Raw genomic sequence first — 22,072 nt, 5'->3', positions numbered from 1 at the left:
CACACACACACACACACACACACACACACACACACACACACACACACACACACACACACTGTTTCTCACAGCTCCATAAGACTCTCTAATGATAGTTATCACAAACGATTGAACCTTTCAGGAAGAAAGAGAGTAAGTAGAAAACGGAAATTCTGAGTAAGGAGCGATAAGTAGCGTAGTGTATAATTGGGTCAAATATTTGTGTTCAAGAGACGAATAGGATGGCGACAAGGAAGAGAAAAATTAGGAGAGGTAGGATTAGATAAATAAATAGGAGGAAGATACATTGAAGATACATTGAATAATATAAAATTTCAAATCCGGACTCATAAAAGTGATATATATATATATATATATATATATATATATATATATATATATATATATATATATATATATATATATATATATATTTATATATATATATATATATATATATATATATATATATATATATATATATATATATATATATATATATTAGTATATTTTGGTAGCAGTCTTTCCTGTAGACATATATTATTAAATATGACCGAAAAAGTAAGATTAATAATTCTAACACGAATTTTCTCAATCTTTCGTACATTACGCTTCACTGTTGGAGGTAAATCAAAAATCACTTCTCCAAAATTCATTTTTATTTCTAGTCTGACGCGACACGGGCGCGTTTCGTAAAACTTATTACATTTTCAAAGACTTCACAAATACACAACTGATTAGAACTTGCGTTTCTCTGATTTTATATCTACATTTGAGTGAGGTGGGAAGGGTGATGTGGAATTAACACAAGACAGAACAATAGGGGATATTAATAGGGTATTAAAAGTATCAACACAAGACAGAACAGAAACAATGGGTATTGAATAGAAGTGTTTGTAGAAAGCCTATAGGTCCATATTTCTTGATGCTTCTATATTGGAGCGGAGTCTTGAGGTGGGTAGAATATAGTTGTGCAATAATTGGCTGTTGATTGCTGGTGTTGACTTCTTGATGTGTAGTGCCTCGCAAACGTCAAGCCGCCTGCTATCGCTGTATCTATCGATGATTTCTGTGTTGTTTACTAGGATTTCTCTGGCGATGGTTTGGTTATGGGAAGAGATTATATGTTCCTTAATGGAGCCCTGTTGCTTATGCATCGTTAAACGCCTAGAAAGAGATGTTGTTGTCTTGCCTATATACTGGTTTTTTTGGAGCTTACAGTCCCCAAGTGGGCATTTGAAGGCATAGACGACGTTAGTCTCTTTTAAAGCGTTCTGTTTTGTGTCTGGAGAGTTTCTCATGAGTAGGCTGGCCGTTTTTCTGGTTTTATAGTAAATCGTCAGTTGTATCCTCTGATTTTTGTCTGTAGGGATAACGTTTCTATTAACAATATCTTTCAGGACCCTTTCCTCCGTTTTATGAGCTGTGGAAAAGAAGTTCCTGTAAAATAGTCTAATAGGGGGTATAGGTGTTGTGTTAGTTGTCTCTTCGGAGGTTGCATGGCTTTTCACTTTCCTTCTTATGATGTCTTCGATGAAACCATTGGAGAAGCCGTTATTGACTAGGACCTGCCTTACCCTACAGAGTTCTTCGTCGACTTGCTTCCATTCTGAGCTGTGGCTGTTCAAAACTTGAACTTGAAACCGGCCATATACTGCAGGTATGTTGACGACATTTTTACACAGGTACCTGATGTCAGACATCTGCAGGAGCTGAAGGAGGCATTTGAGCAGAGTTCCGTGCTGCGTTTCACTTACGAGACGGAAAAGGATGGGAAGCTGCCTTTTCTAGATGTAACAGTCATGGAAAAGGGCGGAGGTTTCCACACTGCAGTCTACACTAAGGAAACAAACATAGGAATGTGCCTAAATGCCAACAGCGACTGCCCTGACAGGTACAAGAGGAGTGTTGTTAACGCATACGTCGACCGTGCTCTCAGCCACAGCTCAGAATGGAAGCAAGTCGACGAAGAACTCTGTAGGGTAAGGCAGGTCCTAGTCAATAACGGCTTCTCCAATGGTTTCATCGAAGACATCATAAGAAGGAAAGTGAAAAGCCATGCAACCTCCGAAGAGACAACTAACACAACACCTATACCCCCTATTAGACTATTTTACAGGAACTTCTTTTCCACAGCTCATAAAACGGAGGAAAGGGTCCTGAAAGATATTGTTAATAGAAACGTTATCCCTACAGACAAAAATCAGAGGATACAACTGACGATTTACTATAAAACCAGAAAAACGGCCAGCCTACTCATGAGAAACTCTCCAGACACAAAACAGAACGCTTTAAAAGAGACTAACGTCGTCTATGCCTTCAAATGCCCACTTGGGGACTGTAAGCTCCAAAAAAAACAGTATATAGGCAAGACAACAACATCTCTTTCTAGGCGTTTAACGATGCATAAGCAACAGGGCTCCATTAAGGAACATATAATCTCTTCCCATAACCAAACCATCGCCAGAGAAATCCTAGTAAACAACACAGAAATCATCGATAGATACAGCGATAGCAGGCGGCTTGACGTTTGGGTGGCACTACACATCAAGAAGTCAACACCAGCAATCAACAGCCAATTATTGCACAACTATATTCTACCCACCTCAAGACTCCGCTCCAATATAGAAGCATCAAGAAATATGGACCTATAGGCTTTCTACAAACACTTCTATTCAATACCCATTGTTTCTGTTCTGTCTTGTGTTGATACTTTTAATACCCTATTAATATCCCCTATTGTTCTGTCTTGTGTTAATGCCACATCACCCTTCCCACCTCACTCAAATGTAGATATAAAATCAGAGAAACGCAAGTTCTAATCAGTTGTGTATTTGTGAAGTCTTTGAAAATGTAATAAGTTTTACGAAACGCGCCCGTGTCGCGTCAGACTAGAAATAAAAATGAATTTTGGAGAAGTGATTTTTGATTTACCTCCAACAGTGAAGCGTAATGTACGAAAGATTGAGAAAATTCGTGTTAGAATTATTAATCTTACTTTTTCGGTCATATTTAATAATATATATATATACACATATATATATACTTGCCGACACATTAACGTTCTAAATTTATTTGCTTGAAACCTTTTCTTTTCTTTTCTTTTCCCTAAAATTCTATCTCTTGAGTTACTGTGTGCTACTTCAAACCCTAAACCTGCTTTTTTCTGCCCACGCTTCCAGGACACACAGACGAACGCCCTGACGCTAAGCAACGTGGCAGGGATCTTCTACATCCTGACCGGAGGGCTGGTGCTCTCCATGGTCGTGGCTCTCATCGAGTTCTGTTACAAGTCTAAGATGGACGCTGCCAGAGCGAAGGTAAGCCTCTTCTGCATTCTCTTCTTCCGTGCTGTCTGGAAGTAGCATGGAAGAAAATCCATGCGACTTTAAGTTTAATGTTAGAAAATCCGTAGGGAGCCGTGATGAGGATTCGAATCTATGCTGGAGGCCTGGTTGTTTGGGGCGTGTGCCTGAGAACACACACCAAATAGGTTCGATTCCTCATTACGGCTCCTTACGGATTTTCTCATTGATATATTACGTTAGTGTGATTACCCTCTGTGTACTGAAGTTTTATGTTACTTATTGGTACGGTAGGATATATGGTTACTTAATCCAGCTGGGATAAGAAAGAAGCAAACTGTTAAAAAAAAAATCTGTGAAATTTTGGCCCATTGTGGTGATTACCGTCGTCTCATATTATTCAACGAAATTAGTCACTGATGTTCGTGTTTGCCAAAACATTTCGAGGAAATGGTAGACTTAAAATTTACATTAAAATCACGAGAAATACATCATTCGTCTTAATTGAAAACCTCCAGAATATACATTATTCCTAGCAATTGTTTTGTTATTGCTGTTGTCCTTGGTGCCTTGTCTCAAGACAATCCACGTGGAAGAGGAATTAATGAGATTGTCAAAGTGATAAAACTGTAAATTACATTGTTAATATATTTACCTGGAGAGTAATTTGCGCGAATTGGGTTATATGAGGTGGCTGGGGTTTGGTGTGTGTGTGTGTGTACTCACCTAGTTGTACTCATCTAGTTGTGCTTGCGGGGGTGGAGCTCTGGCTCTTTAGTCCCGCCTCTCAACTGTCAATCAACTGGTGTACAGATTCCTGAGCCTACTGGGCTCTATCATATCTACATTTGAAACTGAGTATGAAGACTGTCTCCACCATATCACTGCCTAATGCATTCCATCTGTTAACTACCCTGACACTGAAAACGTTCTTTCTAACGTCCCTGTGGCTCATTTGTGTACTCAGTTTCCACCTGTGCCCGTTGTTCGCGTACCGCCCGTGTAAAACAGTTTACCTATATTTACCCTGTCAATTCCTCTGAAAATTTTGTAGGTAATGAACATGTCTCTACTTACTCTTGTCTTCCAGTTTCGTGATGGGCATTGCAGGCAGCCTTTCCTCGTAACTCATGCCTATTAGTTCTGGTACTAGCCAAGTGACATACCTCTGAACTTTTTCAAGCTTCGTCTCGTGTTTGACAAGACACAGATTCCATGCTGGGGCCGCATACTCCAGGATTGGTCTTACATATGTGGTATACAAGGTTCCGAATTATTCTTTGCAAAGGTTCTTGAAGGCAGTTCTGATGCTAGCCAGCCTTGCATAGGTCGCAGATGTTATTTTTGTATGTGGACTTCAGGAGATAGGTTTGATGTGATGTCAACTCTTACATCTTTCTCTCTCTGTTCGTTTCATGAGGGACTTCATCTTCATTTATAATGATACCATTCGCTCTTCTGTGCCTGGCATCCTGTTTCCACCACCTAGTTTCATTACCTTACATTTATTCGGGTTGAACTTTAGTAGCCATTTGTTGGACCATTCATTCATTTTGTCTAGGTTAATTTGTAGCCTTATACTATCTTCCTCCGTCTTAATCCTCCTCAAAATTTTTGCATCGTCAGCAAACAATGAGAGGAACGATTTGATACCCCGCGGGAGATCATTTACATATATCAGAAACAGTATTGGTCCAAGGACTGGACTCTGCGGGACTCCACTAGTTCCGCCTCCCCAATCTGAGTCCTCACCCCTCACAGTGACTCGCTATCTTATGTTACCTAGGTATTCCCTTATTCAACGGAGCACCTTCCCCTTCACTCCTGCCTTCATCTCCAGCTTTTTCACTAGTCTTCTGTTTGGTACTGTATCAAAAGCTCTCCGGGAATCCAAAAATATGCAGTCTCCCCCCCCCCCCCTCTCTTTTTCTTGCCTGTTTCTGTTGACTGATCGTTGAATTAAGTTAATCCTGTGAGGCAAGACTTGCCATACCTGAACACATGTTCATGCTGTGTCACAAAGTTCCTTAACTCCAGATGTTCCACTAACTTTTTTCGTACAACCTTCTCCATCAAATTGCATGGTATTCAAGTTCGGGACACCGGCCTGTAGTTCAGTGCCTACAGCCTATCCCCCTTCTTGTTTATCAGGACTACATTTGCCATCTTCCTAATTTTTGGCAATTCACCTGTTACCAGCGATTTGTTATACACCATGGAGAGTAGCAGGCTCAGTGCTTCTGCGTCTTCTTTTAGTATCCATGGTGATATTGCATCCGGGCCTCATCCCGGTTTAAACTGTGGCTGTTTGTCCCGCCTCTCAATGGTGTGTGTACTCACCTAGTTTAACTCAAAAAGTTGTGCTTGTGAGGGTTGAGCACTGACTGTTTGGTCCCGACTCTCAACTGTCAGTCAACTGATGTACAGGTTCCTGATCTTATTGGGTTCTATCATATCTACACTTCAAACTGTGTATGGAGTCAGTCTGGTTCAACCACCTTTCTTCCTAATGCATCCCATTTGTCAACTACTCTGAGACTAAAAAAGTTTTTTACAATATCTCTATGGCTCCTTTAGGCACTCAATTTCCACCTGTGTCCCTTAGTGGGTGTGCCCCTTGTGTTAAATAGCCTGTCTTTATCTACTCTATCAGTACCTTTGAGAATCTTGTATGTGGTGATCATGTCCTCCCTAACTCTTCTGTCTTCCAGCGACGTGAGGTTTAATTCCCGTAGTCTCTGCTCGTAGCTCATTCCCCTCAGTTCGGGTCCTAGTCTGGTGGCAAACCATTGAACCTTTCCCAGGTTTTTCTTATTCCTAATTAGATATCGACTCCATGCTGGAGCTGCATACTCCAGGATTGGTCTGACATATGTGGTATACAAAGTTCTGAAAGATTCCGTACAGAAGTTTCTAAAGGCCGTTCTTATGTTAGCCAACCTGGCATATGCTGCTGATGTTATCCTCTTGATATGGGCTGCAGGGGACAGGTCTGGCGTGATATCAACCTCCACGTCTTTATTTCTCTCTTGGGCTGGTCGGTAGAGTGAAGGTCTCGCTTCATGCAGGTCGGCGTTCAATCTCCGACCGTCCAAGTGGTTGGGCACCATTCCTTCCCCCGTCCCATCCCAAATCCTTATCCTGACCCCTTCCAAGTACTATATAGTCTTAACAGTTTGACACTTTCCCCTGATAGTTCCATTCTCTTTTTTTTTGTGTGTGTGTGTGTACTCACCTATTTATACTCACCCTGTATATTTATATAAAGTATATTTGTGCAAACACAAATATACTTTATATTTGTGTCTGCAGGATCGAGCATTGACTCTTGGATCCCGCCTTTCGAGCCATCGGTTGTTTATAGAAATGACTCCGGTCCTATTTCCCAATCACGCCTAGTTTTAAATTTATGAATAGAATTTGCTTCCACAACCTGGTCGTTAGTGCATTCTATTTTTCCACTTCTCTCACGCTAAAAGAAAACGTGTGTGTGTGTATTCACCTAGCTGTATTCACCTAGTTGTGCTTGCGTGGGTTGAGCTCTGATCTTTCGGCCCGCCTCTCAACTGCCAATCAATTGTTTCTACTACTACTTTTTTTTCCACAACACACACCCCAGGAAGCAGCCCGTGACAGCTAACTAACTCCCAGGCATCTATTTATTGCTAGGTAACAAGGGCATAGGGTGAAAGAAATTCTGCCCATCGTTTTTCATCGGCGCCCGGGATTGAACCCGGGACCACATGATCACATGTCCAGCGTGTTGGCTGCTCGTCCACCGGCTCCCTGTGTGTGTGTGTGAGTGTGTGTGTGTGTGTGTGTGTGTGTGTGTGTGTGTGTGTGTGTGTGTGTGTGTGTGTGTGTGTGTGTGTGTGTGTGTGTGTGTGTAATGGAGAGAGAAAAAGAGAGAGAGAGAGAGAGAGAGAGAGAGAGAGAGAGAGAGAGAGAGAGAGAGAGAGAGAGAGAGAGAGAGAGAGAGAGAGAGAGAGAAAGAGAGAGAGAGAGAGAGAGAGAAAAAGAGAGAGAGAGAGAGAGAGAGAGAGAGAGAGAGAGAGAGAGAGAGAGAGAGAGAGAGAGAGAGAGAGAGAGAGAGAGAGAGAGAGAGAGAGAGAGAGATATCCCAGCACCTCTAAAAGAGTTTTTTGCAGCATAATTTGGCACTTAAACTAAGCCTTATCACTCATAGCAACTCCCAAACCAGTATCCCTCTCAGTACCTACTGCGCCTTCATGCAACAATCTCTGCAATCCTCTGCACCTCACTGCAACTTTCTGCTACTCGTTTTAACTCTGCATGGAGAACTGTCGCAACTCCATCGCTTCGGATATAAGGGCTTGACTCTGGGCCAAGGTTTTGTTGCATAAACAGTGTTAAGTTTCCGTTTCAGATCCCTAGGTGGGAGGGTATGGAACAGGAAGAGAGGAAAGGAAGGTAAGTGGAAGAAGAGAGGGAGGTTGTGGAAGGGACAGGTTGTGGGAAGGATGATGTTGAAGGAGGGAGGGAAGTTAATGCGAAAAAGGTTCAGACAGGGAAATTGGAATTTGAAAGGAAGGGAGATTTTGGAAAGGAACCAATTTTCCTTTCCTTTTCCTTTGGAAAAGGATTTTGTTGACAGAACAGACGGATGTTGTGGAACGGAAACAGAACGGAGAGTGAGGAAAGTTGTGGATAGGAGGGAAGAAGGAGGGGGTGCAGGTAGGTAAATGTACGAGTAGGTTGGGTAACTGGAAATCATAAATGAATAAGTAGGTAGGGTAAATTAAGTATGTAGGCAGGTGTGTGGGTAAACTGACAGGTGGGTAAATAGGTAGCTATGTGGATTGGTAAAAAGGAAGGTGGGTTAGTAAGTGTGCTGCTACGTCGGTACCGATATAAATCGATCGATAATTTAGAATGTAATTGGAACGATCGACAGGTAACAAGGTAGATTGAAAGGTTGGTACCATGGCAAGAAAAGGCATTTTGGAAGGTTAGTAAGTAGGTAATTAATTAGGTAAATGGTAAGTAAGAAGGTAGCTGGTAATGAGGTAAGGAGGTGTAGGAAGGTAAATGAATACGTGAGTCGGTAGGTGGGAAAAAAGTAGGTAGGTAAACAAGAAGGTAAACAGATGGGTAGATGGGTAGGTATGTAGGTGAATATTCAACCAAAAATAACACCTGCCTATGTACATCTCTCTCTCTCTCTCTCTCTCTCTCTCTCTCTCTCTCTCTCTCTCTCTCACACACACACACACACACACACACTCTTTTATCCTAGCCCTTCCCTCCATCAACAACGCTCCTCCAGCCCCCTCCAAGGTCCCTCCTGCACCCTCCACACATCAATTTCCCTCCAGCACCCTCCCACAGCCAAGCTTCCTCCCCACTTTCACTACACCAGTGGTAAAAAAGTGTTTTACACTGAAAAAAACGTCAATAAAAGCCAACTCTCTCCAAAAAAATGTAGGGCCAGATTCGACAAGAATCTGAACCTCAGATTAGCTACCATATGGTACATCAGTTACCATAACAATGTACCAGCAGTTACCAAAGCAGGTATAGCAATCTTCCATTCCTTTACCGTCACAAATTGGTAAGAGCAACAAGGTCCCTCCGTCACTCTCGCCAACAGAAGTATGACGCTTAGGTCCTTCTACCTATTCAATCAATCAATCCCCCTTTCCTGCTATCCACCTCCCCATCATTAAAGAATCCATCGCCTGCTCTTCACCTCTCATACCCTCTATCGCCTAACCTTTAAGTAACAGTATCTCCAACCATCCACCAACCTCCTCTATCTACCCAACCCATCAACCCTTCCATGAACCGTTCAATCAACACTCCATTAACACTTCCTTCAACCCACATCCATTTACCCCCCAATCATCAACCCATCCGTCAACCGTCCTTCTACCTCTCCTTCAACACCACCCCATCAACCGCTACCCATCAACCGCTCCCCATCAACCCCGTTCATCAACCTATAAACCAACCCCAAACCCCACCATCTGCATTAACCTCCCTCAACCTCTCCATCAATCAACTCTTTCCCCGCCGTTCCTCCAACTCTACACTCCCCTCCCCCACCCCCCAAACCCCAATCTACTAACCATCACTCCCTGTTCTTTATACGAGACTCGTCTCGTATACAAAGTCCACTAACTGGACGACCTAGCGTGACATACCGCGGCCCGTGTATACAGAGTCCACTAACTGAACGAACTAGCGTGACATAGCTCAGCCCGTGTATACAGAGTCCACTAACTAGACGACCTAGCGTGACATAGGCAGTGTGCCCCGCGTAGCATGCATACACTCCGAGCACTATATTCCTGGAAATAGATTGCTTACTTTTTGGTTAATATAGACCCCTTTTCGTATATTTTCAAATGTGAAGATAAACTAAATAGAGTTGATAGAAGTCTAAAAGACGTTCTCTCTGATTATACAAAAATGTTTGCAACTGACTCTATGCCAGGCATTTTATATGGGTGTCCTAAGGTTCATTAAACACGTATACCTATTCGTCCTATTTTGTCAGCGATTGGTATTGTTAATTACAAACTGGCAAAGTTTCTAATTCCATTATTAGAACCATTAACTTGTAATGAATTTACCGAGAGAAATTTTCTGGATTTTGTAAAGGAACTTTCCTCATTGAATATATATCTATATATATATATATATATATATATATATATATATATATATATATATATATATATATATATATATATATATATATATAAATATATATATATATATATATATATATATATAAATATATATATATATATATATATATATATATATATATATATATATATATATATATATATATATATATATATATATATATATATATATATGCCTAAGGCACAACTCTCCTAAACACGAGAGTGAAGTATACAACTTTAGAACACTTTCCCACCAGGAGACTCGAACCCTAGCCAGCACAGAAGCCTTCCAGCAACTGGCATAACAGGTACGCCTTAACCCACTCCACCACCTGCTCAGACCCTTAAAAGAGATGGTAATTTCGGAGTATTTATACACTCCAAAGATATACCACCTCCCAAGAGTGTGTGTGTGTGTATGACTAGGCAGAAAAGAAAAGGAGCAAGGGGGTCACCCTATTGGACATCTTCTTGTGATTCAATTTCATGCTCCCCGAATAGCAGAGTTAGATTCTTGCAGTAGCATGAGTTTACAAAAGGGGAAAAGGAAAGGAAAAAGACGATGAACTGCACTGAGTACTGCATCCCTTCTAACCAGATTGAAAGCATTTTTGAATTCCAGCTTTATCAGGGCTTTTTCATCCGTAATGTTGGCAATGTCGCAACCTGCGACATTGAACCTGCTGCCAGTATACACCAATATATATATATATATATATATATATATATATATATATATATATATATATCGTAACTAGTAGCCAGAACGCACTTCTCGGCCTACTATGCAAGGCCCGATTTGCCTAATAGGCCGAGTGATTTTGTTTATTTTAAAAATAATTTTTCCAATTGGTTTATTTTAAATAATTTTGTTATATCACGTAAAGAACATAAATTATTGACTTTTTTAAGTTAGTGTATGTTAGGTTATGATAGGTTAGGTTATGTTTGGTAGGGTTGGTTAGTTTCAGTCATATATCTACGTTAGTTTTATCTCAAGTTAAAAGAACTTAACTCATACATAATGAAATGGATAGCATTATCATTTCATAAGAAAAATTTCGAAAATGATTTAAAATCAAGAAAAGTTGGCTTATTAGGCAAATAGGTCCTTGCATAGTAGGCCGAGAAGTGCGTTCTGTCTACAATATATATATATATATATATATATATATATATATATATATATATATATATATATATATATATATATATATATATATGTCGTACCTAGTAGCCAGAACGCACTTATCAGCCTACTATGCAAGGCCCGATTTGCCTAATAAGCCAAGTTTTCCTGAATTAATATATTTTTTCTAATTTTTTTCTTATGAAATGATAAAGCTACCCATTTCATTATGTATGAGGTCAATTTTTTTTTATTGGAGTTAAAATTAATGTAGATATATGACCGAACCTAACCAACCCTACCTAACCTAACCTAACCTATCTCTATCGGTTAGGTTAGGTTAGGTAGCAGAAAAAGTTAGGTTAGGTTAGGTTAGGTAGGTTAGGTAGTCGAAAAAACATTAAGTCATGAAAACTTGGCTTATTAGGCAAATTTGGCCATGCATAGTTGGGTGAGAAGTGCGTTCTGGCTATTAGGTACGACATATATATATATATATATATATATATATATATATATATATATATATATATATATATATATATATATATATATATATATATATATATATATATATGTGTGTGTGTGTGTGTGTGTGTGTGATTCTGTCTGTCCGTCTATCTGTCCATATATGCAGACCAGACGCTTGGGGCTAGCCTCACCCATCCCATAGCGTTTAGTGCTTAGTCCTATCCTGTGTCCAAGAACTGAAGCGTATATGTAATCGATCTTCCAGAGGGAACAGACTCGTTCCTCTCAGTGTTTGCTGATGATGCGTAAATTATGAATAAGATTAAGACAGAGGAAGATAGCAAAATGACCTAGACAAACGGAAGGAATGGCCCAACAAATGGCTACTAGAGATAAACTCAGGTAGATGTAAATTAATGAAGCTAAGTAGAGGGAGCAGGAGGCCAGATACATGTACCAAATGGGAAAATATATTCTCCAGAAAGAGAGAAGGATTTATCAGTTGCCATTACACCAAACTTGTTTCCTTAAGCCCACGTAAGCAAGGCTGCCTAGCATAAGAACTGCTTTTAGAAATTTGTGTAAAAAATCATTTAAAACCTTCTGTATCAAATATGTCAAACCAATCCTGGAGTTTGCGGCTCCAACATGGAGTCCACATGTAGTCAAGCATAAAAGGATGCTCAAAGGTAAGAGTTACGATGAAAGGTTGCTTGAATTGAATCTCAAAACGCTGGAAGAATGAAGATTTAAGGAAGACATGATCACTTCCTACAAAATTCTCAGGAAAACTTTTTGGGTAGATAGAAATATTATTTAACACGGGTGGTACTCGAACAAGAGGACCCTTGTTGAAGCTGAGTACCTAAATGAGCTACAGGAACATTAGAAATAACCATTTCCGTGTCAGAGTAGTTAGAAAATTGAATGCACTAGGCAGTGATATGATGAAGGCTGACTCCACACAAATTCTCAAATGAAGATTTGATGGAGCTTAACAGGCTCCGGTACCTGTACACCAGCTGCTTAACAGTTGAGAGGCGGCACCAAAGAGCCGAAGCTCTACCCCCCAGCAAGCACAATTAGATAATTGTGCTTGCCACTCTCTCCCACACACACACACATAGTGACACCAGGTGGAGAGAATAATGCCATTCTGGCACTCCCAGCTGCCAGCCCCTCATATTTGCCTCATAATTGCTTTCACGGAGAGATTCCCTCTGATTTACGGTTGCCAGGAAGCTCGTGAAGCCTGCGTCGTTGTCCTGTTGTCCAAGACCTGCTGCACACTCTAAATCAGTCCTCATGTATCCTACAATTATTATTATTATTATTATTATTATTATTATTATTATTATTATTATTATTATTATTATTATGCTAATTATTATTATTATGATAATAATTTTAAATTGTCAAATATTAATTATACTAATAAAATCTGTAATTTATTTGTCCTGTTGTTAATTGTTAATTGTATAAGTAATTGTTGTAAATTATTAACAGTATTAATAATGTTGTAGTCATTATTATAACTAATGGTATTATTAGTTTCAATAAATTCGCTGTAAGTTCGTTATTTTACCTCAACTTTAGTTAAAACTCTCTAATAGTAACTTTCTCTTTGACTAGCAAATACAGTTTATTAAAGGTTAACCAGTACTACGACGTGAAGATAAATATTAGGCGGATATTAGATATATTGGGAATCGTTGCGTCTCGTGTATTATCATATTTTCGAGACTACATTGTTGAAATACATTGGCTCAGGCATATATTATCAGGACTAAATTCTTGAAAGACAATGACTCGAGCATATTATTAGACTATATTGTTGAAAAACCGATTCATGCATATTATCAGGACTACATTGTTGAACCGCAGAAACTCTTATATATCAACTTCAAAAACATGAACTATACGAGATATTGCTTAATATGTCAGGTCTTGTTTAAGTATATTCCCACAAGCGTCAGTAACAGGGTTCGGTTGGGTGGAACGTTTACTGTCATGGTAGTGTGAATTACTGTTCATAGAGTAGGACTGTGGAGAACGGTGACAAATATAGAGACAACAAAATTAGATTAAATTCTGTGAAAAAAAGGTTCATGTAAAAAGCAATTCATGTGTAAGATTTAAGTGATAAATGATTGACTGGTTTGATATTAGTATAGCTTCTGTTTGATGTCAGCTTAATTATTTATTATGCTTTTTTCACTTGTAAGAGAAGTTAAAATGTTAAATTTCTTAAATGAAGATATATTTATATATATGTAACGTTGTGACCATTCCTGATACAATCATTCATCTAATCCCTTTGGTCATATTCAGTAACACATGTCTACAACAAATATGTAAAATGCATATTCTCATGGGTCAGTGCCTCTTAAACGAACGCACATAAGAACATTGGGGAACACTTAACCTCTGGTCAACATATGACTACTCATGAGGTGTTGTGCAGTAAGATGCCTCACGCAACCACTCCCAAGGGCAAGTGGCCAGCAAGTTAACTTAGTCACTTGCTCACACAGGATGAAGTTCAAGACTTTACAGTCTTAGGTTACTCTTGAAGGATTTGTTTGCAGTTGGTTACACTAGAATAATTTGTTTTTATTAGATTACACTTGAATTATTTGTTTTCATTAGGTTACACTTGAACTGCTTTGTTATAGTAGGTTACAAGTGAATCATGAATACATTTATTTGTTATTTGTCAGGTATCACAAAATTGCTTTTAGCTTCATCAGGTAATTTTATATTAAACAGAGCGCGTATTCTTAAAATAATCATATTATTCATTTGTCATAAAATTTATAAAAAAATTAAAAAAATCTCTGTTACTCTGTCTATTTCACTTAATAAGTCTTGAAACACATATGATACGAATATTAATTAAATTTTATATTAATATTATTAAGAAATTTTAAGTTTTCCTGCAACCAGGAGTACCATATATAAGATGGAACTCAGTTCGACTATAACGAATATAATTACGAAGTTTCTCACCGTATGGATACGGAAATCCGAAAATAACTAATCCAGAATTCTGCGCGAAATTATTACGTTTAGTTAGCTGCATATTCTAATTTAAGTATTTTCTTTATCACTCTTTCTGTCTCTTTCAGGTAAAACAATTTTTTTTAGACATATTATTTGTGTTAGCTCAGACTGGGAATGAGAGACGGAATCAGAGCAGTTGAAGATTTTCCTCTAATTTATGCGTGGGATCTTTCACTCAGCTGACGGGATATATCTCACTCAGCTGACGGGATCTTTCACTCAGATAACGAAACATCTCACTCACCTAACGAAATACATGTTTCAGCTAATGAAACACCACTCTAAACAACGAAACATTTCTTCATCTTGATAGTAGGTGAAGTTTGCATGAAGGGTTTGTCCTCTCGATGGGTGCACCAGTACAGATGTTGACGAAACACTTCACTCATCTAACAAAACTTCTCTCTCGGCTAACGAAACATTTCACCAGGCAAACACACAACATCATTTCGGACCCAGCTTCTGATGTACCTATCTTGGCTAAAGAAACATCTCTCAACTAACGATGAACCTCGTTCAGCTAACGAAACACCTCACTAAACAGCGATAGCGTGTTATATTCCGCACCATCAAAGTCCATTTAGCTTAGATACAGTATATGTGTTAATATAGAGAACAAAAAGAATAAATGTATGATGAAATATATGCTTAAATCGTTGTTTAAAACAAGCTACTTTTTAATTCTTGGTGTATAAAATCAAGCAAGATATTGATGTTATGACTTGGATAATTATCTCGGCCATAACAATATCATATATAGATGATAATCACAGTAACGTGATTAATCAATGTCCTGGTCCAGGGGGAAGGTTAGTTAGTGGCTAGGAGTACCCAGATCGATGGTTCAAGTCCCCGCATTACTCCACTTGAGTTTCCTCCAATATCTGATAGTTTTAATTATAATTAAAGATGTCTGATATTGTTTTAATTAATGCGTCATTGGACGTTGCTGGATATTGCTCGAATAGTTAAAGTGTTAGTGCAAAAATGCCATAAAAATCGTGTAAAATAAGTAAAACGTAATAAATTAATGGGGGTCACCAAGCCAAAATATAATAGAAAATCCCCAAAATACAACGCGTCATCTGGCGAATCCGCATTAAAATTTAATATTATGTCAACCATCATTAAAGTAACACATCGTTTAGTCAAAATGCAATAAGATTTACTGCAATCCAGCCAAACCGCAAGGAAACATCGTATATCACATCTTCAGATCGCGAAAGGAATCTTTGTAAGTTGCCTGGAAATCTCCATTGTTTCCCCTATACCCCTAAATATTTTTCAACAGTAGTCTGTCACTATATATTCCTTCTACAGTCTCGGCGATGCGTTCCGCCTCAAGGCTGGACATTTATCTAAGCGATAACTGGAGCTAACCAGGTTTAACATAATGTTTGTTGACATTCTGTCAGGGCTGCCAACCGCCCCACTGTGGCCACTGTTATTATTCTTTTTTTCAGATATTTATTTATGTCTAATAACAAAAACAATAACAAAGTAGAAGAGGCATAGGACTCGATAAGAAGTGTGGTAGTAGCAGCATCACCACCACCAGTAGCAGTACCACTACTACCAGCACCACCATAAGCACCACCACCATCACCACTACACCACTACCACTATCATCACTACCACAACAGCATCACGTTCTGTGGCAGCACAAAATACCCACCAGCAACCACCACTACCACCACCACGACGTTAACAGCCACAAACACGCCCCCCCCTCCCCACACTACCACCATCGCCAGTAACACAGCTCTTATCGCGTACTATGTCGTGGAAAGTGCAATGTTCAACATTGCAGCAGATTCTAGTAGCATTAGGAGGGGGGGGGGGGTTGTTGATGTTGGAGAGGGGGGGGGGTAGGGGGAGAGGAGTAGGTAGTAGCGGAAGACGAAGTAGTTTGAAGTGCATAAGCAGGAAAGCATTTTCTTATTTTATTCCAATTGATGAGTCTGCAGTCTTGTCGCAGTGACCTCCCCCCCCCCAACCTCTCCGTCACTGTTACATGCTACCTCCAGTTTCATAAGATTATCGTCCATAGTCATGTGAAGGAAGGGCTTTGCCTCTCTCTCTCTCTCTCTCTCTCTCTCTCTCTCTCTCTCTCTCTCTCTCTCTCTCTCTCTCTCTCTCTCTCTCTCTCTCTCTCTCTCGCTCTATAGTCTAAGCTTCCTTCAGTTATCTTGCTGGCTACTCTATGTTTCTTTCTTCAACTTTCTTCTTCATTTCCCTCTCGTTCCGCAGTACTTAGCTGCATAGTACCTCGGTCCCCCAGTAACTCGTTCTCCAGTATCTCCCTCACCAGTATCTATTTTCCCAGTACTTCGCTCCCCAGTACATGTTTCAGGCCCCAGATAGGCTGTACTAAATCTCTGGAGTAAACCCATACACAAAGCCATACGGTCACGCTGCTACTTTAAAATAAAATAGCATAACTTCTACACCACGATGTAGAAGGGGGGATGGAGAGGAGGGATGGTGAACAGGAGGGGGGGAGGGAGAGCAGTGAGGAGGGTGGAGAGGGAAATGACGTAAAGGGAGGATAATGGTGTGGAAGGTAGGTGAATGGATTGCTGAAAAGCAATGGGAGGGGAATGGTGGGTTCATGGGAAATGAATGGTGGAGAGTGGAAACGGTTTGGGGAGGTAGGGAGAGGGGAGGAGGTAGTACACTGAGGATTCCAATCTTCACTTTATTGACTAATGATTTTATAAATAAGATTCCATTTGTGTCATACTTTATTTTACTCCAATGCATCAGCTTACACCTGCAGCTCGTGTAGCAAGGATCTCGCCTGTCTCAACCATCTCCTGTCTTAGTGACGGTACCTCCCCTCATAACCCTTCCTGTCATAGTGACGGTATCTCCCCTCATACCCCTTCCTGTCATAGTGACGGTATCATTCATCCTGTTTTAGTGACATGACAATCACAGGTCGTCTTGTCTTATTGACAGTTCTTCAAATCTTATTTTACTCACCATTTATCTGCCATATTTCTTAACTCCCGCACTTCTTTCCCTCGTTCCAATTATCCAATTTCTTTCTCCTCTCTCTTTACTACCTTCCTCTTATTCCCCCCTACCGTCCAAACCTGAATATTCGTCGCTCCCTAAACAAGGTCTGTTACTCAAAACTAAACTTAATATATAACTCTCTGAGGACTTTTCATTCTATGGTGTCGCCAGCACCTATCCCCCCCCCTACCAAAAGTCACAGTACCTAGTAACACAGTACCTCACTTCCCCACTACTACACTCCCCCAGTACCACACCCCACAGAGTACGTGTGTACTCACCTAGTTACTCACCTAATTGTGCTTGTGGGAGTTGAGCTCTGGCTCTTTGGTCCCCCCTCTCAACCGTCAATCAACAGGTGTACAGGTTCCTGAGCTTATTGGGCTCAATCATATCTACACTTGAAACTGTGTATGGAGTCAGCCTCCACCACATCACTTCCTTATGCATTCCATTTGTCAACCACTCTTACACAAAAAAAGTTCTTTCTAATACCTCTGTGGCTCATTTGGGCACTTAGTTTCCACCTGTGTCCCTTTGTGCGTGTGCCCCTTGTGTTAAATAGCCTGTCTTTATCTACCCTACCAATTTCCTAGAGAATCTTTAATATGGTGATCATGTCCCCCCTAACTCTTCTGTCTTCCAGCGAAGTGAGGTAATTCCCGTAGTCTCTCCTCGTAGCTCATACCTCTCAGCTCGGGTACTAGTCTGGTGGCAAACCTTTGAACCTTTACCAGTTTAGTCTTATCCTTGGCTAGATATGGACTCCATGCTGGGGCTGCATTCTCCAGGATTGGCCTGACATATGTGGTATACAAAGTTCTGAATGATTCCTTAAACAAGTTTCTGAACGCCGTTCTTATGTTGGCGAGCCTGGCATATGCCGCTGATGTTATCCTCTTGATATGAGCTGCCGGCGACAGGTCTGGCGTGATGTCAACTCCCAAGTCTTTTTCTCTCTCTGACTACTGAAGAATTTCATCTCCCAGATGATACCTAGTGTCTGGCCTCCTCCTCCCTACACCTATCTTCATAACATTGCATTTCCTTGGGCTAAACTCTAACAACCATTTGTTCGATCATTCCTTCAGCTTGTTTAGGTCTTCTTCAAGCCTCAAGCAGTCCTCCTCTGACTTAATCCTTCTCATCGTCATTTTGGCATCGTCCGCAAACATTGATAGAAATGATTCTATACTCTCCGGGAGATCATTTACATATATCAGAAACAAGATAGGACCAAGTACAGAGCCCTGTGGGACTCCACTGGTGACTTCACGCCAATCTGAGGTCTCACCCTTCACCGTAACTCTCTGCTTCCTATTGCTTAGGAACTCCCTCATCCACTGGAGCACTTTACCAGCTACACCTGCCTGTCTCTCCAGCTTATGTTCCGGCCTCTTATGGGGTACTGTGTCAAAGGCTTTCAGACAGTCCAAGGGGACTGTAGTGTGTGTGTGTGTGTGTGTGTGTGTGTGTGTGTGTGTGTGTGTGTGTGTGTGTGTGTGTGTGTGTGTGTGTGTGTGTGTGAGTTCGTCTTACCAATAACCTTGAGTGTCTTAGTGTGTCACCATCCTATTGAGTTAATAACATCACTGTTTGACCGGGGAAAAAAAGTTCAGATTTCCACTAGTCTGAATTTGAGTGAAGTCAAACAAAATATTTGTCTTCCAGATATTAGAAAAGAATGAATTGATAAAAATATAACCTGAATAGGATTTTATCTTTTGGAAAAGAATTTACCGTTCCGAGAAATACAAAAATCCAGCGAATTCAGATTTTTTGTATTATAGACTGGAACGTTGGGACGAAATTTTAAACTCTCTCTTGATTAGTTTTTTATCGCTTTAAAATTCGTCTCTCAAAATTACAGGTCTACTAAAAAAAATGAATTCCCTAACTACATTACCAGTTAGCGTTTCTGACTGACTGTTTGTCACAGTCTCTCAAAGCTCTTAATGAAAGAGGTGTCAAGTTGAACTCTTAAAAAAGGTAAGTTTTTTGCGTATAAAATTATACGCATTTTTCTTTTTCCTTTTTCTTTCTTTTTGTCACGCGTATTATCCACTGTTGGATTTCGGGAAGATGCGCAGCTCATTGAACTCCTTCACGTTTGTTTGTTTGTTTGTGGCTTTGCTAACTTCATTTACTATTGTCCGTCCTTTTTGTAAGTATTCAACTACTAATCTTTTAATTCATCAGTTATAATTCATTCACATTCCCGTCAGATTTTTGTAATTCACGATTGGTTGTTTGGATTCATAGATCTATCGTTCATCGTTCAAATATGGTTACTAATTGTGCAAGTCCAGCCATCACGTTCTTTATTGTTCAATATTCCTTCATAATATTCATCTACTCATCAATGTTTCTCCTCATATACGATCTAATCATTCATCTACTCATCAATGTCTCTCCTCATATACGCATTCATTGATTTAAGTGCTCACTCATAAATTCTTACTCATGTACTCATTCACTCAAATATCATCTTACTTCTATAAGCACTCACTCACGTATGGACTTACATACATGGTAATATACGCATTCACACATATATGCATTCACTAATGTAAGCACTCACATGCTCACTCACTCATATACTTACACACACACGCACTCACCCGAATTCATACTCAATAGACTTGCTCACCCATGCAACTACCCGCATGGGTGAACCAAAACTACTTACCCACTCATTCACGTACCACTCAACTCATCTACTCATCTTTTTATGCATGGTTTACACGCTTACCTATCTCTTTTGCACTCATCTAGTAACCCTAACGTCACTCCAAACACCCACTTACCCACCATCCCCGGCATATCCACCCCCCACCCCCCACCCCCACACACCTCCATCCATCAATTTCAACGTATTTTCCAGTCTGTAAACCAAACAAATTGGGGGCGTAAAATGTACCCACAAAGGAGGACAAAATATGTCATCCAGATTATTTTGATGACCTCTGGACAGAAATCAGGTCACTGGGTCTTGCCTTCAATGGAGTCGTTCTTGCGGATTGATTAGATTGGGTGTGACCCCCCTGTACCAGGTCATCTGCTGCCTATTGTTATTCTCGACACTGTTCTGCTGGACTTAGGGGTGAAAAAAGGGGGGAGGAAGGGAGGTCAGGGGAGGTGGAATTTAGGGGCAAAGGGTTTCATTGATTGAAGGAGTTAGGAGGCAGTAAAGAGAGCGGGGGTGAATTCAAAGTTCTAAGGCATCGAGGGACACCTGAAGGTTAAAATATTGCTTGTCAGGCTTCTTCAGCACAGTCTTGACGTTCTGAAACTTCTGCAGGCAATCGCAGAACCACCAGGATAACTACAACAGATCAGCATTGAACCATTCAGCATATTTTTCTTTTCGAACGTACAAGAAATGGTCTCAAAACACTGTTATTCTATTTTTACATACGTTCAGGTAGAATTATTTGTATTGGGGGCAGTGTTTTGCCTACAATGTGACTAACGAGTTCCCCACACACACACACACACACACACACACACACACACACACACACACACACACACACACACACACACACACACACACACACACACACACACACACTCACACACACACACACACACACACACACACACACACACACACACACACACACACACACACACACACAAGAGGGGGCGGTGGCTGAGTGGACAGCGCCCACTCAGTCCATGAATCCATGAATGTGGATTCATGGACCTTGGGACCGAGGTTCGTTCCCCGGCACCGCCGGAAAAACAAATGGGCAGAGTTTCCTTCACCCTGATGCACCTGTCACCTAGCAGTAAATAGGTACCTGGGAGTTAGACAGCTGTTATAGTAACTACTATTACTATAGTAATAGTAGTTAGTAACAGTTGATTGATTGACAGTTGAGTGGTGGGCCGAAAGAGCAGAGCTCGACCCCTGCAAGCACAACTATGTGAATACAACTAGGTGAATACACACAAGAGGGTCGCAATATTCCCCCGGCCTCTTATGTCTATCTGTCGTTTACTGCTCTATAATTATCACCCGTTAATAAACATCCAAGTGATGATTGACCACCTGAAAATTTAAGTTCTTTTTCGAAAAAAAAATAAAAAATCTCGTTCGCTCAGGAGTCCTAAAATCGTGAAATGAAATATGTCCGGGCAACTTGTTGGGTGATCTTTTATCCGAATTTAACTTTTTTCCTCCAGATATCCTGATACTGGAGCCCACCGAAGAAATGGTGAATAGGTTCGGTTTAAGTAATCTGACAGGGAATTGGGTATTTCATCATCTCTCTGATTCCCATCTTGAGGATTTTTGGTTTCTTAAGACTCCTCCATTTTACTTTTTCAATGTGCTTCTAGTTGTTCTTTTACTAGAAGAAGTCGAGTAGGGACTTCACCCTAAGTCTCTCTACCTGTGTGCAGTTTGACCTCTGTCCCCCCACCAATCTTTACCTCACCAT

General features: G+C 40.3%; 1 protein-coding gene across 2 annotated transcripts in view; it reads left to right on the top strand.

The window, feature by feature from the left end:
* The window catches only part of LOC123764029 (glutamate receptor 1), a 706,396-nt gene that overhangs the window by 633,722 nt on the left and 50,602 nt on the right, over window positions 1–22,072 (top strand). For both annotated transcript variants that reach the window (XM_069329669.1, XM_069329668.1), the window contains exon 16: window positions 3,162–3,299. In XM_069329669.1, the coding sequence (XP_069185770.1) occupies window positions 3,162–3,299 (138 nt within the window). The remainder of the gene's footprint in view (window positions 1–3,161; window positions 3,300–22,072) is intronic.

This window comes from Procambarus clarkii, chromosome 23 (genome assembly GCF_040958095.1).
Source record: "Procambarus clarkii isolate CNS0578487 chromosome 23, FALCON_Pclarkii_2.0, whole genome shotgun sequence".
In the NCBI taxonomy this organism is placed as follows: Eukaryota; Metazoa; Arthropoda; class Malacostraca; order Decapoda; family Cambaridae; genus Procambarus; species Procambarus clarkii.
This window is presented reverse-complemented; position numbering and strand designations above follow the sequence as displayed.